This window comes from Hylobates moloch, unplaced genomic scaffold (genome assembly GCF_009828535.3).
Source record: "Hylobates moloch isolate HMO894 unplaced genomic scaffold, HMol_V3 SCAFFOLD_19, whole genome shotgun sequence".
Taxonomy (NCBI): Eukaryota; Metazoa; Chordata; class Mammalia; order Primates; family Hylobatidae; genus Hylobates; species Hylobates moloch.
In genome coordinates, this window is record NW_026652294.1 from 12,499,188 (window position 1) to 12,514,958 (window position 15,771).

General features: G+C 56.4%; 1 protein-coding gene across 16 annotated transcripts in view; it reads left to right on the forward strand.

Moving 5' to 3' along the window:
* OSBP2 (oxysterol binding protein 2) overlaps positions 1-15,771 on the forward strand; it is a 248,474-nt gene that overhangs the window by 182,978 nt on the left and 49,725 nt on the right. For all 16 annotated transcript variants that reach the window (XM_058431268.1, XM_058431265.1, XM_058431267.1 and 13 more), the window contains one exon: positions 10,035-10,288. In XM_058431268.1, coding sequence (XP_058287251.1) covers positions 10,035-10,288 — 254 coding nt within the window. The remainder of the gene's footprint in view (positions 1-10,034; positions 10,289-15,771) is intronic.

Genomic DNA, 15,771 nt, shown 5'->3' on the forward strand with positions numbered 1-15,771 from the left:
GAGGAGGCTCTTGTCTAGAAACCAGCCAACTTGGGAGGCTAGGGCCTTGATGAGAAGCAGGTGGGTCCCTGGTCTTAACTGCAGGGGATCAGAGGAGGAAGACGGAGCCTGAGTGCTTCAGCTCTGAGCCCCTTCCATGCTGTCAAACAGGGCTCAGGGGAGAAGCTGAGCATCTCGCCAGGCTCCCTTCATGCCAGAGGAGGGGGCTGCAGCCCCATGGGAAGATTCCTGGGCCCAGCTGGCATGGGGTCTGTCCTTCATGCATCTGCCAGGCTGGGCTCGAGAACAGCCCTGTGGAAGTCCTGGCCTGGGCAGCCACCCCTCTACCTTGGGGTGAAACTCAAACCTACACAGGGTGAGTGAGTGAGCCCACCACAGAGCTGGATCTAGGGCAGGCACCCTCATTCCTTTGAGATGACCCTGTGGGAACCCCGGTAGGGTGGAGTCTGTGGGTGGGCTGGGTGCTCTGCCGGCTGGAGGAAGCTGTGGGCAGCAGGCCATCTTTAGCATCACAGCGGTTGCCAGAATTGGAGCAGGCACCGCTATTTTGTGCTCAATTTCTGCACCTGTATGACTTTCCTAAAGTGGGCCTGGCTGCCTGGCGCTGTCCATCATCCCCAGGACAGCCGAGCGAAGTATGCAGCTCTAGGTCACAGCCCTCTTCCGAGTGAGGAGGCGCCCTGGCTTGTCTCGTGTGCCTCTATTGTTCACCCCTCATTTTGGTTCATGACTTTGACCATGTGCCCTGGTTCCCCCAGTGAAAGGGAAGGAGGGGAGTTTCTTTGTCCTCCGGGATTTGTGCTTGTCGATCTCTCTAGCCGGCCCGGGGGTATTGGGAAGTGATTTCCCCTGAGAAGTAATAAGACTCAGCCCCACAGAGACCAGCCTACAGATTCATGTTTATTGATGGGGTTTCTGCCGCGGCAGCTCCAGTGGAATAGAAGCAAAGCCTGATATTTATATGGCAGGCCTGGGTGCCCCATCCCACAGGCCCCACCCTGGCCTTGGTAATAGGTGTCCCTGGTAGGGCGGAATCCCTGCACCCCTCTCCTGGAGAAGTTGTCAGAGAGCCCAGATGTGGTCTCCTCAGCTTCCTGCAATGCCCCAGGCACACTTAGCACTCGCTGCAGCAGGAGACGAGGGGAGAAGGGCCTACGGAGAGGAGAGGCCCCGAGAACTGAGATGACACTGGCACCCTGGCTTGGGTTTTTCATCTGCGTGCCAGAGTTTCGTGATTTATTATTTATTATTATCTGATTTTCCATCAGATTAGATCCTGTAGAGGAGCGGCGTCACTTGTCCGGTGACCCAGGGGTCTTTATTTTTAATGAATGATCCCTTTTGTGGCAGAACCCCCACAGGACCCACTTTGGGTAAGGCAGATCTGTTATCCTTCTGGGTTCCCTGGTCAGGAAGGACTGGCAGTGCTTCACGGGCGCTGCTCCTGCTCCCAGGGGCCCTCGCCGCTTCTGTCTCCCACTTGCAGCTTCAGGGGTGCTCAGGCTCCGAGCGCAGGCCCATTCCACCTCTGTCCTGAGGCTCCTGCCCCTTCCTCTCCCTGGAGCGGCATCCTCCTCCCGTGCCACCCACCACTAAGTCACCATCCTGCACCAGCTGTAAGGCTGCCACCTCCTCCCAAAAGCCTTCTCAGAGCCCTACCTGCAGCCTGAAGTCATCTCCCCAACTCTCACCCAGTGGCTCCTGTGTGACCACTCCTGTGTCTGGTCAGAGGCTCCCTGTTCTTTTGGAAGCTCACAGAAGACCTCTCAGACTCTCGTTCTCCATTGCCTGAGTGGGCAGAGCATTGGCAGCCATAGCCTGGAGGGAGGTGGGTCCTCCTCTAGTGCCACTCCAAGGCAGGGCTTCCGCTCCCCACCTGCCCCGTCTAGGCCAGGTTGGAGGGCACCAGTAGGGCAGGCTGGGCAGGGGGCCCACCTGGTCCCACAGCCCCTGGCCTAGCAGGCTGCTGTGGTCTCTTGGCCTCCAGGGCCATGGGGGTGGCAGGTGCCACTAGGCTGTTGGTAAAGATCAGCAGGCCAGGCACAGTGGCTCAAGCCTGTAATCCTAGCACTTTGGGAGAGTGAGGCAGGCAGATTGCCTGAGGTCAGGAGTTCAAGATCAGCCTGGCCAATATGGTTAAACCCTGTCTCTACTAAAAATTCAAAAATTAGCTGGGCCTGGTGGCACATGCCTATAATCTCAGCTACTGGGGAGGCTGAGGCAGGAGACTCACTTGAACCTGGGAGGTGGAGGTTGCAGTGAGCTGAGATCGCGCCACTGTACTCCAACCCGGGTGAGAGAGTGAGACTCCGTCTCAAAGAAAAAAAAAGGCTAGGTGCGGTGGCTCATGCCTGTAATCCGAGCACTTTGGGAGGCTAAGGCGGGTGGATCACAAGGTCAGGCGTTCGTGACCAGCCTGGCCAACATAGTGAAACCTTGTCTCTACTAAAAATACAAAAAGTTAGCTGGGCATGGTGGCGGGTACCTGTAATCCCAACTACTCGGGAGGCTGAGGCAAGAGAATTGCTTGAACCTGGTAGGCGGAGGTTGCAATGAGCCAAGATTTTGCCACTGCACTCCAGCCCGGGTGACAGTGCGAGACTCTGTCTCAAAAAAAAAAAAGAAAAAATAATCAGCAGACTTGGGGTCTTGGGCAGGCTCCTAACTCTTCATGCCACACCCTTTCCTCTTCTGGGGGTGACACTTGCAGAATACCATGTAACATGTGGAAACCACCCAACAGCTAGAAGTGCAGAGGAGCAGTCACCCAGCAACTGGGCTGTTCATTCTCAAACACAGTGACGTCGCTTGATATCCCCCAGACTCCCACCCCAGGCCTTCCTCTCTGTTATCAGCATCTCGCTGATTGGATTCTGTGATCAGGCTTAGGCAGCTTAACAGCCCTCCCAAAATCTAAATCAAAGTCACCAAAGCTGCTGTAATTGAATTTTGGAGGCGCCAACCACACGGGCTGGGAATGGCTGTTTTCTGGCGAGGGTGCAGTTTTCTGGCGAGGGTACAGCATCCCCGCAGTCCTCACTGGAAACCAATGACACCACTGTGCTGTTTCTCCTCAGAGCCCCCACGCGGGGGTGGAGTGTCTCTTTGCATAGCCAGACTGTGACAAAATAGGATGCATGCCCTGCTTAAAGTCAGTAGTGCTCAGGATGCAATGAATGCCCTGCTCTGGGGGTCTGGAGTCTTTTGATGGGAGTCCCAGAGAGCAGTGACCGCTCGAGGACGAGATCATGGGCTGGAAAGTTACCAGGGCTCGGGGACTAGGCCTTGCTCATTCCCAGTCCTGCATACTTGAACTTAGCTCTGCAGAGAGGGGAAGGACAACAGTGCCTGTCTCCATTAATCACACTGTGGGCCCGAGGGAGGTCCACTGATCAGAGCAAATCCTGCTGGTGACTGACAGTTGGATATCAGCCCCCGGCACAGCAGCCCCTACACAGCACTGATGCAGGCATGCCTGCTGTGGGGAATGGGGAGTAGGGCAAGGCTTCTCTTTCTTTGCTCCCCCCAGGGCCCTGCCTGGTCTGTGGACATGCAGGAAATGAGCAAGTTCTGAGCCATGTCCTCAAAGAAGCCATCACATTCTTTTTTCTTTTTTTGAAACGGAGTCTGACTCTGTCACCCAGGCTGGAGTGCAGTGGCACAATCCCAGCTTGCTACAACCTCCGCCTCCCAGATTCAAGCGATTCTCCCGCCTCAGCCTCTCGAGTAGCTGGGATTACAGGTGCCCACCACCACGCCCGGCTAATTTTTCATATTTTTAGTAGAGACGGGGTTTCACCATGTTGGCCAGGCTGGTCTCAAACTCCTGACCTCAGGTGATCCGCCCACCGCAGCCTCCCAAAGTGCTGGGATTACATCACATTCTTTTAAATATTTGGATACCTCAAATGTGACTCCAGTTAGCCAGAGGCTGGTGAAGGGGCCCAGTGCTGGGGAGCCCAAGGGAGGGAGCCTGAGGGCCCCAGGCACTGTACCATTGAAGTGACCCACACTGGGGCTCTGGCAGAGGAGGAAAGAAAGAAATCCCACAATGCGTGTGTGCGGCGCAGCTCAGGACTGGGAAAGTGCCCAAGTCAGCACGAAGGGTGCAGGGTCTCTGCGTGTGGCACTGGGATGGGCTCAAGAACCAGGAAGGAGAAAGGATACGGGGCGTTGGTGGGTTCTGCTCCAGCCTTGCTGGGTATGGGCTGTCTAAATGTCCTTCCCCGCCCAGGACCCCGCGAGTGCTCCCAGCATCCTCCCCCAGGCCCCTGCTCTTGCCACTCCCCATCCCCAGGCCCCACTGGCCTGTCCCCTGCCAGGCCCATCTTAGCAGCATGTCCCCCAAAACTCATCCAGCCCAGCACTGGGTGTGGGTGCAGTGAGCAGGGTGAGTGCCATCCTTCCACCCTGCTTCAGGGCTGCTCTCCTCTCCAGTGACACACATGAGGGGACGGGTCCCTGCTGGACATCTATGCCTTAACCCTGGAGGAGCTCACGGGCAGTGAGGGCAAAGTTAGTTTCCCCGAAACAAGCAAGCAGTCCACAGTGGGGTGGCCGCAGGGCCTCTGCCCCCTGAGCACCACTGGGTCACCTTCCCCCAGTCCATAACCAGCCTATGCAGCCTTTCAGTTTCTTGGTTTCAGAAAGCTGCCCCCAACAGGGCTTCCCAAATGAGAAACTTGATCTGTTTTCCTCCAAAGATGAGAAAAAAGCTCCACTTCTAAAAATAGCCCACCTGGCTCCCCTGTGCTAGATGTTTCCATGGCAATCCACTCCTTCCTAGGAGCCTCCCGATGACAGAGGGGTCCCAGCCCTGAGGGGGTTCCCTGTGGCCTCCTCAGCCAGAGCCACCTATTACGGGGTCAAGGAGATCCCTGAGTGGGGAACGGGGTGTGGAGGCCCAGTAAACAAACAGGGGCTCCCCTGGTTCCAAGCCTCTATGATTTGAAGTAAACTCAAGACAGTTATGGCCGGGCATGGTGGCTCACGCCTATAATCCCAGCACTTTGGGAGGCCAAGGTGGGTGGATCACTTGAGGTCAGGAGTTTGAGACCAGCCTGGCCAACATAGTGAAACCCCATCTCTACGCTGAAGATACAAAAATAAGCCAGGTGTTGTGACGCATGCCTGTAATCCCAGCTACTCGGGAGGCTGAGGCAGGAGAATTGCATGAACCCAGGAGGTGGAGGTTGCAGTGAGCTGAGATCATGCCACTGTACTCCAACTGGGTGACAAAGCAAAACTCCATCTCAAAAAAAAAAAAAAGTTATATGCAAAAGTGAGTTGTGTCAGTGGAAGGTGACAGGGCCGGGGCCTAGGGCCCTGGTGCATGTTAAGTCCCAGCTCTGCACTGGTCACGCGCCAGGTAGTTACCATCCTTCCCAGAGCAGCCACTAATATCCCCGGTGTAAGGATCGGCACACTTACCCAAGGCCATGTGGAGTCAGGAGCAGGACTGCCTGGCCCAGAACCACCACCTCCCCATCCCAGGCTGCCACCTCCATGCAGACAGCCTGGTCAGGAAGGCAAATGTGCCCGTCTTTGCAGGAAGGACAGAGGGACTTGTGAGGTCTGTGTGCCTCGGGAGTCTCAGTGACCCACTCAAGAGCATCCAGAGATGACTCCCGGGCAGTAAATCCGACCGTAGTGATCAGTGTGAGTGAGAATGTGGCACAGTGTGCAGCCCAGCCACAGCGACTCAGTGTGACAGACAAGCAGTGGCTCCCAAAGATGTCCATGTCCTAATCCCCAGAGCCTGTGGAGGCATTGCCTTAGATGGCGAAAGGGATATTGCAGATACAATGAAGAATTTTGAGATGAGGATTCTCCTGGATTACCCAGGTGGGCCCAGCACAATCACTAGATCAGAGAGAGTAGAAGATGCTGCTTTGCTGGCTTTGAAGATGGAGGAAGGGGCTATGAGTGAAGGAGTAAGAGCAGCCTGCAGAAGCTAGAAAAGGCAAAGCAACGCCTTCTCCCCTGGAGCCTCCGGAGTGAATGCAGCCCTGCCAACACCTGAATTTCAGGACTCCTGACTTCCAGAGCTGTAAGATAATAAATGTGTGTTCTGGGCCAGGCGTGGTGGCTCAGGCCTGTGATCCCAGCAGTTTGGGAGGCCGAGGCAGGCGGATCACAGGTCAGGAGTTCAAGACCAGCCTGGCCAACATAGTGAAACCCCCTTTCTACTAAAAAGACAAAAATTAGCCAGGCGTGGTGATGCACGCCTGTAATCCCAGCTACTCAGGAGGCTGAAGTAGGAGAATCGCATGAACCTGGGAGGTGAAGGTTGCAGTGAACCGAGATTGTGCCCCTGCACTCCAACCTGGGCAACAGTGCGAGACTCTGTCTCAAAAAACAGAAAAAAAAAAAAATTTTGTATTGTTTCAAGCCATTGTCTTAATTTCCTGGGGCTGCCATAATAAATTACCACAAACAAGTGGCTTAAAACGACAGGAAATCATTCTCTCTCGGTTCTGAACTGAGACTTCTGGACTCAGCGTGGCCAGAGTTTACTCGTGTGGAGGCCAAGCCCCCTTCATTGTTCAGCTGTGCCTCTGCCTGGGCTTGGGGTGAGGCCCACACCCCTGTGCTCAGTGTGTGTCACAGCATCCTTGTCTTGCTGTGAGAACATGGGAGGTGGGTGACACCACCTTCCCTTGAGGGGTGGTGTGTGTGTGGGTACGCATGGGAGCGTGCCTGTGACGGGTAGTTCACGGCCTTGGAGCTGGGTGGGAGCCACCATCAGCGTGCCTGGGCTGGGTGCAGGGGTCCTTCCTGCCCAAGCACACCCCTTCCTGGCCTCTCTGTCCCTCTATCCTCCTGTGATTCCACCTGCCACCAGTCTTGTCTTTCCCATGGACTGCTGTCAACTGCCACATGCTCCCTTTTGCCAGAGGACAAAGAGCCAGTCTCCTTGGTCTGTGCCAGAGGCCCCTTACCTTCTCCCCTTTCCAACCTACTCCTCTGTGTCTCACCCCTATCCCCCCCTTTCTTCAAACCCTGCCTTCCCATGTGTGACTCGCCAACCCCAGGAGGAACCCATGGGCCTCGGTGGGCCCCGAAGCATTCATTCATTCACTCACTCACTCATTCCCTCTCTCTCGTCCTACCCTCCCTCATTCTCCTGAACTCTCTGTCCCTTTGAGGGGACCTCTCCCCACCCGTCTCTGCAGAACAGACTGTGCTCATGGGTAATCGTTGGCCCCAGTGCCTTCTGATCCTGCCCCAACAACACGGCCAGTGACTTGAGGCCAGAACAAGCATGTCCCTGGGGACCTGAATTTGGACCTTAAGGGCTGCTTACTAAGGTGTACTCTTGAATAACAAGTTATACAGAAATGTGGCTACCTGCTTCCACCTGCCACACGGAAGGATGCTAACATGCTTACAGTTAGACTCACTGTGCCTCTCACCAGCTCTTGCTTACAGAGCAGGGGTCACATTTGGACTGACCCGCATCTGCATTGGGCATGCCCCCTCGAGGCCCTCCCTGTGTTGAGCCAGGGGCCATTCTGATGGATAGGGAGCTGGCCGTTCTGGTTATTAGATGTACTGAACCTGGGAAGATGACATGTGCCTCAGGGGCAGGTGGTAAGAGCACAGGCTCTAAAGCCAGAGACGTGGCTGCTCAGGAATCTCCTCACCTCGTGGCCCTGGGCAATTTCAACGTACCTTTCTGTCCCCAGATCTACCTCACGGTGTCTTTGCAGGCATTAACTGAGGCAGCACCTCACCCACAGCCTGGCACCCGGAAAGGTGTGGTACACATCAGCCGTTAGCGCCTTTCTAAGGCCAGTCCAGAGAAAGGGAGGCTTGTGAGCAGACAGAGCTGGACTCGGATCCCAACCCTGCCCCTCAATAGCTGGGCACTAAGCTGGTGGCTTGGCCTCTCGGAACCTGCATTTTCTTGCCTGCAGGGAGGGAAGAATAGCCACTGTCTACTGACCTCCACCGTGAGGCCCAGAGCAACAGCTGATGGAGCCAGTGGCCCAGACCCTGGCCCAGCCCGTGTGGCCTCCAGCCGTCTGGGGGCCGCAGTTGGGCTTCTGAGTGCAGACACGCTGTGGCCTCTCAGTGGCCTTGCCAGGGTAGGGACGGTCCCATCCGCAGGCGATAGATGAGGAAATCGAGGCTCTGAGAGGTGAAGCCGTGCTCAGGGCGTCTGGCTGGCCACTCTCTTCCTTCTGGGCTGCTGGGGCCTCCATGAGAGAGGCAGGCAGTCATTTGAATAATAAGTTGTCATTTGGGGGCTGCAGTTGTGATGGGAGGCTCCCTGCCTCTTGGCCAGATGCTGACCAAAGGCCCCTGTGGCCAGAGGGGGACAGGGTATGCCGTGGGCACCCTCCTCAGCTCCCCTCAGCTCGGGCCCCATGCAGCTGGCTGGCCTGACCCTGCCGTGGACACCACGCACACTCAGAACAGTGACTCAGCCATGTCCACCCCCGTGTACCTTGCCTGCCGTGGGAAGAAACGTTCTCTCACAATATGCATTACTTTTCAAAAAAATCTTATATCTTGGGTTACAGATTTTCTTCATCTAAAAAAAGTTTTTTTGCTGATTATTTCTAAACAAGGCATTTCAGAAACCCCTTGGCAGGTACAGGCTCTGAGACTCATGGGGTGGTGTCAGCCTCTTGGTGTCCTGTGCCCAGTGTTAAACAGCAGCCTGGCCCTAGGCCAGCTGCCTCCTGCCCCACCTGCTGTGGTGCACCACCCCCCAGAGACGCCCACAGCCCCATGCTCCCAGATGCAGGCTGGGCTGGCAGGAAAGTGGCCCTGGGCAGCTGCGTGAGAGAGAGGTAAGAGGGGGCGTGGGAGCCGGCAGAGGGCACAGCCTGCCCCTCATGGAGGCCCCAGCAGCCCGGAAGGAATAGGGTGGCCAGCCAGGCAGCGTGGGCATGACTTCACCTCTCAGAGCCTCAGTTTCTTCATCTGGCGCCTGGGGATGGTCCAGTCCCTACCCTGCATGGCCATTAAGAGGCCACAGTGTGTCTGCACACAGAAGGCATTCCATCAGTGAGAATGGCTGTGTTCCTGCAGGGAGATGGGTGAAGGCGGGGACTGGGGAGCCTCAACGGTGACATCGGGTCTTTTGGCAGACGTTGTTTTTGTTTGTTTGTTGTTGTGTTTTGGGTGTTTTTGTTTTGTTTTGTTTTTTGAAACAAGATCTCATTCTGTTACACAGGCTGGAGTGCAATGGCACGATCACGGCTCACTGCAGCCTTCATCTCCCTGGGCTCAGGTGATCCTCCCACCTCAGCCTCCTGGGTAGCTGGGACCACCAGCGTATGCCACTATGCCCGGCTAATTTTTCTATTTTTTGTAGAAGACAGACTTTTGTCATGTTGCCCAGGCTGTTTTGGCAGAGTTTGGACAGAAGGTGGCATTGGCCTGGCCCTCAAAGGGGTGGGTGGGATGGGACCTCTTGTGGGGGCAGGTATGAGAAGGTTCCATGCAGTGGGGACATGGTGGGAAAGGCCCCAAGCAGGAGCGCTCAAGCCTTTGCAGGGAACAGGGGATAGATTGGTGTGGCTGGGGGATGGGTATGAGCAGAGAGCAAAGTGAGGTTGACTGGATGGGGGTGATTGGCTTTGGGTAGGCCTGCGACTCTGAGAAAGGAGCCGGGCTCCATTCTGGGGGCCTCTATTCCCACAGAGCAGTCTCCACCTCTCCACCCAGCATAGCCCATCCTTCCCTGCACACCACAACGTAGGGAGCTGGCGCCCTGCACACAGGTGGGTGCCTGCAGGCCTGCCGCCTCCAAAGCCCAGTCCCGGCCTTGCCATTCAAGCTGGGCTCTCTTTACAGTCCTTCCCACTACTCAGGTGGGCCCTTGCCCACCCCACCCTGGGAAGGCTGGGCCAGGATGGGGCAGGCACCTCACCCTGGTCAGGAACAGGAACAGGCACCATCTCGGGGACTGATGTTTTTTGAATGGCGCTATCCACCCTGCCCTGCTCGGCCTGGCTGTGCAGGCCTCTTGGTACCATGTCTGTTTGTAATGACCATAACAACTCTATTTTCTTCCACAGATGACTCTGGGGACGACGACGAGGCTACCACCCCAGCCGACAAAAGCGAGCTGCACCACACCCTGAAGAATCTTTCCCTGAAGTTAGATGACCTCAGCACGTGCAATGACCTCATTGCCAAGCACGGCGCCGCACTCCAGCGCTCCCTGACAGAGCTGGATGGCCTCAAGATCCCATCCGAGAGTGGGGAGAAGCTGAAGGTGGTGAACGAGCGGGCCACCCTCTTCCGCATCACATCCAATGCTATGATCAACGTGAGTACCTGCCCCCACCACCGCCCTGGCACGGGGCTCCCTGGCTCCGGCCCCGGGGTCCCTGAGTGGGTGACCAGGGGTGCTTGAAGGGTCAGCGTTCCATTTCCTGTGGTTCCACAGTGTTTCCCAAAGCCAGCGCCCCCCCAGCTAGCTTCCGAGTTCTCAAATCATCTCCTTCACTCGGCCGTCGTTGGGCAAGGACATTCTTCTTAATTGTCTGGAGGAAACTGGAGTTGGGTGTGGACTCTGGTGCAGTCTGCAGTTACTTCATGCCTCCATAAGGAAGGTCAGGGCCCCAAGTTAAGTAGCTAGCCCAGCGGGTCAGTTCTGCCCACACAGTAGGGACACAGCTGCCACACTGGCCCTCAGTGGCTGCTACTGCTCCTCCCTGGGTTTACTCCCCAGATGCAGTGGGAGCAGACGCTGTGCACAACAAGGGGAGGTGTGGTGGGGGGCAGCAGTCGAGGGCTCCCTGAGCTAGAAGAGCCTCAGAGCTGAGCCTGCCGAGGTCGTGCCAACCTGATGGTAGACAACGCGGGTAACCGCAGTTGTAAACTAAGCAGCCCAGCCGAGGGAGTCAGCCGCTCACCGCGGCTCTGGAAGCCACACGGCTGTGACTGGGAGCCAGGAGGGTGTCTCGATGGTGGTAGGAGGATGGTGCTTGGCCCTGCTTCCCTCTTTCTGTCTGGGGAGTGTTCCCCAGAAGTGTGCGTGCTCCTCCAGGCCTCCACCCTCCAGACGGGTCTGACTACAACAGCCTCCTCCTAGGACAGTCCCACAGGGCGGCACATCTAGGCCAGGGGTGCAGTTGTAGGAGCTTGGGGTGGCCTGCTGAGAGTAAGGAGACCAGAGCAGAGGAGCTGTGCAGAAATGGAGGCTGCTACAGAGGAAGAAGTGAGGTCCAGAGAAGGGGGTTCAGGAGAGCCATCGTGCTGACTGGGGGACAGTGGGCAGTGCTGGTGCCCGGGTGACCTCCAGCTGGGAGACCCAGCCCCCAAACTAGGAGGTTAGACCAGGACCAGACTGGGAGCTGGGACCAAGCTCCAGGCACCACAAGAAATGCAAGGGTAGGGTGGGAAGATACAGGCTGGAGCTCACTGCAGGCCAAGAGCCCAGGCTAAAACCTGGGCATCCAAGACCTGCCCCAGGCCCACTTCACTGGCCTGTTGGCAGCATGATTGTGGGGCGGGAGGGCCACCCCACCACCCACACCTGCCCAGATATGCTCAGGCTCAGGCTCAGAGTGCCCAAATGCAGCCTTGGGAATCCCACCCTGGGGCCTGAGGCTGGGCAAGGTGTGCTCCTCCCCCTTCCCGACTGCTGGGAAACTCAGCCTGCAGGTGCCCACCCGCCTCAGCTCAGCAGGTGTGTGCACCTTGTCCCTCCCAGATCCCACAGTGCTGGGGGTGTGAGGGGCGGCTGGCCCCGTGTGCCAAGGATGCTGAGAGGCTGCCGGACCACCCTGCACGTTGGCCCCATTGTCACCTGCACTGTTTTCCTACATCCACCCTCTCAGGCTCCCTGTACTCCTTACAGTCCACAGACCAGATTGCTGTACTTCTACCAGGGACACACACAAATGTGAAGCACTGAATGACATAATAATGCGTTTGTATTTCCCTGTCCCTCCCAGAAGCCACCGCCAGAGGCTTCCCAGGCACCGCCTCCCTACCCGAGACCAAAACTGCTTTGTCTTGAATAAGCAGTTTGGGCTTTTCCGAGATCATGAGCGTCTCAGCTGGCTGCCGTCTTGCACAGTCTTTTATCAGACGTCAGAGGCTCATCTGTGTTTACGAAGCCATCAGAACAGCTCCAAGTTTAAGTGCCTAATGAATTGTTTTATGAGAAGCACAATCCCCTGGGGTTGGTCACGATTCCTTTCTGCAGCTCCAGCATCCGGGGAACATGGCGACAGAGTCAGCCCTGAGTGACGCGACCTGTGCCCTGGGCTGGGTTCTGCCAAACCTGCTGGTGTTAGCCTGCCATGAGGGCCCCTCCCCAAGCTCCTGCTGTTAAATCAGGGGCAGGGAGGGCAGGAGTGCGGTGCTGCCCCGACAGACTGTGCTTGTAGCCCAGGCTAGCCCAGAGGCTCGTGTTTCCCCTGGGGACCCTTCCTGACAGCCACTCCTCGCCTGGCAGGAACCGGGGCAGTTCTGGAAAGGCTGTTTGCATGGCTCTCAGACACCAAGGGTTCAGCCCCCACTGTGTGCAGAGGAGCCATGTAGGCAAAGCCGGCCACTTGCCTGAAGGTCATGGGACACACGCGTTCCCACCCTTGGCCAGGCCTTGGCTTTGGTACCTGTTAGGAGAAGGCGTTGGACCAGGGCTCTGTAACTAGGACATCCATGCTGCTCCCACCTCCAAACCTCCAGGGAGCCTATTCAGGCACCAGACCACTTACCCCTTCCAACAGCCTGGTTAGCACCTTGAGGGATTGTTAGTGTCAGTGTGGAAACTGAGGGAAGTCACCTGAACTGCTCAGCATAACCCAACTGGTAGGTGGCCACGCCAAGATGCATGCAAACCCAGGTCTGTGTGGCCTGCAAGAGAAGTGATGGCCCTCATCCTCTGATTACCTCAAGGAGGTAAGGGTGACCTCCTTGGAGGGTTGCAGAGGCCCCCTCCTGCTGTGGCTACACGCCAAGGCCAGGACACGGGGCAGCCTCACCCGCACCCTGGGCGGGATCCCAACCTCAAAGATCTCTGTGAGTCCCTGCAGTGTCTTACCTTTCAGCTTCAAGGTATCCTCTGGTCACCATGGCTGCAGCCCCACCAGGGCCCCTCCTGGGAAGCCAGGGACTTGGATATGGAAGCCACGCACTGCAGTCCCCAGAAGGTAGAAATCATCACCCCCAATCTCTCCCGATCTCACAGTGAGAGGGAGCTGCCTCTCCCACTGTGGGGGCCCCACTGCAACTCCATGCCACTCCCCAGCCCTGCCTTGACTGTGATGTGTGTGGGGATGCTCCCAGCAGTGCCCATGCCTGCATTAGGGAAATCTCTACTGCCACTGGATCCTCAGACAGGGCAGATCCTCCTCCTGGTGAAATGCTGTGTCTTTTCCACCTTGTGGGCTCTGATTGAGCCGGATCATAGAAGTGGAGCCTAAAATGAGGGACGGCTGGCCGGACAAAGCCCACATGGAGGGTGTCCTTCACAGCGCACTGGGGCAGGCAGCTCTCTTCCTACAGGGACAGGCTGGCTGCTCCATCTTCACTTTTCCCCAAGACCACAAAGAATCTGGGGTTGTTCCGGCTTCAGGAGAAAAGTCAGGGTGGTTGGGTGTGGTGGCTCACACCTGTAATCCCAACACTTTGGGAGGTTGAGGTGGGGGGATCACTTGAGGCTAACAGTTCAAGACCAGCATGGCCAACATGGTGAAACCCCATCTCTACTAAAAATACAAAAATTAGCTGGGCATGGTGGCATGTACCTGTAATCCCAGCTACTTAGGAGGCTAAGACAGGAGAATCACTTGAACCCAGGAGGCAGAGGTTGCAGTGAGCCGAGATTGCACCACTGTATTCCAACCTGAACGACAGAGTGAGACTGTCTCAAAAAAACAAAACAAACAAACAAAAATTAGCCAGACATGGTGGTGCATGCTTGTAGTCCCAGCTACTCAGGAGGCTGAGGCAGGAGAATCGTTTGAACCCAGGAGATGGAGGTTGCAGTGAGCCAAGATCACGCCACTGCACTCCAGCCTGGCAACAGAGTGAGACTCTGTCTCAAAAAAAAAAAAAAAGAAGAAAAAGAAAAAAAAAAGAAAAGTCAGGTGATTTCTAAATTCTTTCAAGTTTGGGAAAGGACATTGATATCATAAGCCTTTAGGTCCTCAGCTCCTAGAAGGGCGGGGTGGGGGGGGTCCTCTGGATGATTCCCGAGAGCCCAGGACCCACAGCTAGTGGTGCAGGCCCATTCCACGCACCATCTGATCCTCGCAGGGCGCTGCAGCCATCCTCACCTCACATCAGGTATGGCTTCAGCCCCAGGTGTTTGAGGGAACAAGGTGCTCAGAGGTGGTTTCTGGATTGGGAATCTGGAACAGCAACGCTGTGTTTCAACCCCCCACGCCTTTGCCAGTGCTGTACCTTCTAGAACACCCCTTCCTCACCCTTCAGGTACTGGCAGCTCCCTTGTCATCCTTCAGAACCCCACAGGGACATCACCATGGCCTTCCAAGGCCTCTCTTGGGCAGCCGTCCCCCTGGCTGGGACCCCAGCTCCCAGACACACCACCACGTGGCATTTAATCCATTGTTTCAACCACTCCCCACTGGGCTTTGTGCTCCCTGAGGTCAGGCCTAGTGTCTTACGGGTATCCCCGACAGTAGCCCCATGGGAGTGCCAGCGAGTGATGTTGCATAGTGGGTCTTGTGTCTCTAGATAAAGCACTCCAAGTGGCCCACGGCTCACATTTACCTGTGATGTTACCTTTTACAAAGCTCTTCTAGTCCCATTTTCTCACCTGAACAAGGTCAGTGAGGAAGTGGAGGCCTAAGCCTGCCGAGGTCACCCCTGCACCCCGCACCCCCTGCACTCCCCTTCCAGAGGGATCACCTGGCCCGGAACAGCATTTCGTGGCATTAAATTGTATGGGTAACCATACTTTCCATGTGCATGCCACACTGGGCTCCAGCCTCCCTCTGCCTTGGGGCATTTTGATTGGCAGGGTTCTTTCTTTTTTTTTTTTTTTTTTTTCTTTGAGATGGAGTTTCGCTCTTGTTGCCCAGGCTGGAGTGCAATGGCATGATCTTGGCTCACTGCAACCTCCATCTCCTGGGTTCAAGCTATTGTCTTGCCTCAGCCTCCTGAGTAGCTGGGATTATCGGTATGCACCACCACGCCTGGCTAATTTTGTATTTTCAATGGAGACGGGGTTTCTCCATGTTGGTCAGGCTGGTCTCGAACTCCCGACTGCAGTAATCCCACTGCCTTGGCCTCCCAAAAGGCTGAGATTATAGGAGTGAGCCACCGCGCCTGGCCCTGGCAGAGTTCTTTCTAGCTGGACTCGGAGGGTGTACTTTGTGGGCCTTTGAAGGACCCTCTGGGGTCAGCATCTGAGTAAGTCAGCAGCCCCGTCGTGAACTCAGGGCAACCCCTCTCTCATCACACAGCTAGGAAAGCCCTGCCTGATGGGCATTTGACATCAGACCTTAGCAGCTGCCTCCTGATCCCTGCCCAGGCCTGTGCCAGGCAGGGACTCGCAGGGAACAGGCAGTCCAGCAAACTCTTAAAGTGACAGGCTGCCAGGTATGTGCTCATCGGTGTGACCTGTTCTAAGATGACCCAGGGCCGCCAGCTCACATGCCCACTTTTGAAGGCCAAGTTTAGGGAGAGCCCAGGAAGGTTCCCAGTTGGCAGAGAGGCAGATTCCTGTCCAGCTGACCACAGCCCAGCAGGAAAGCCAGGGCAAGCCTTGGCTGGGCCTACAGAGGGCCGAGGCAGCAGACACAGAATGGGAAGTAGGCTTTCTCCCAGGCA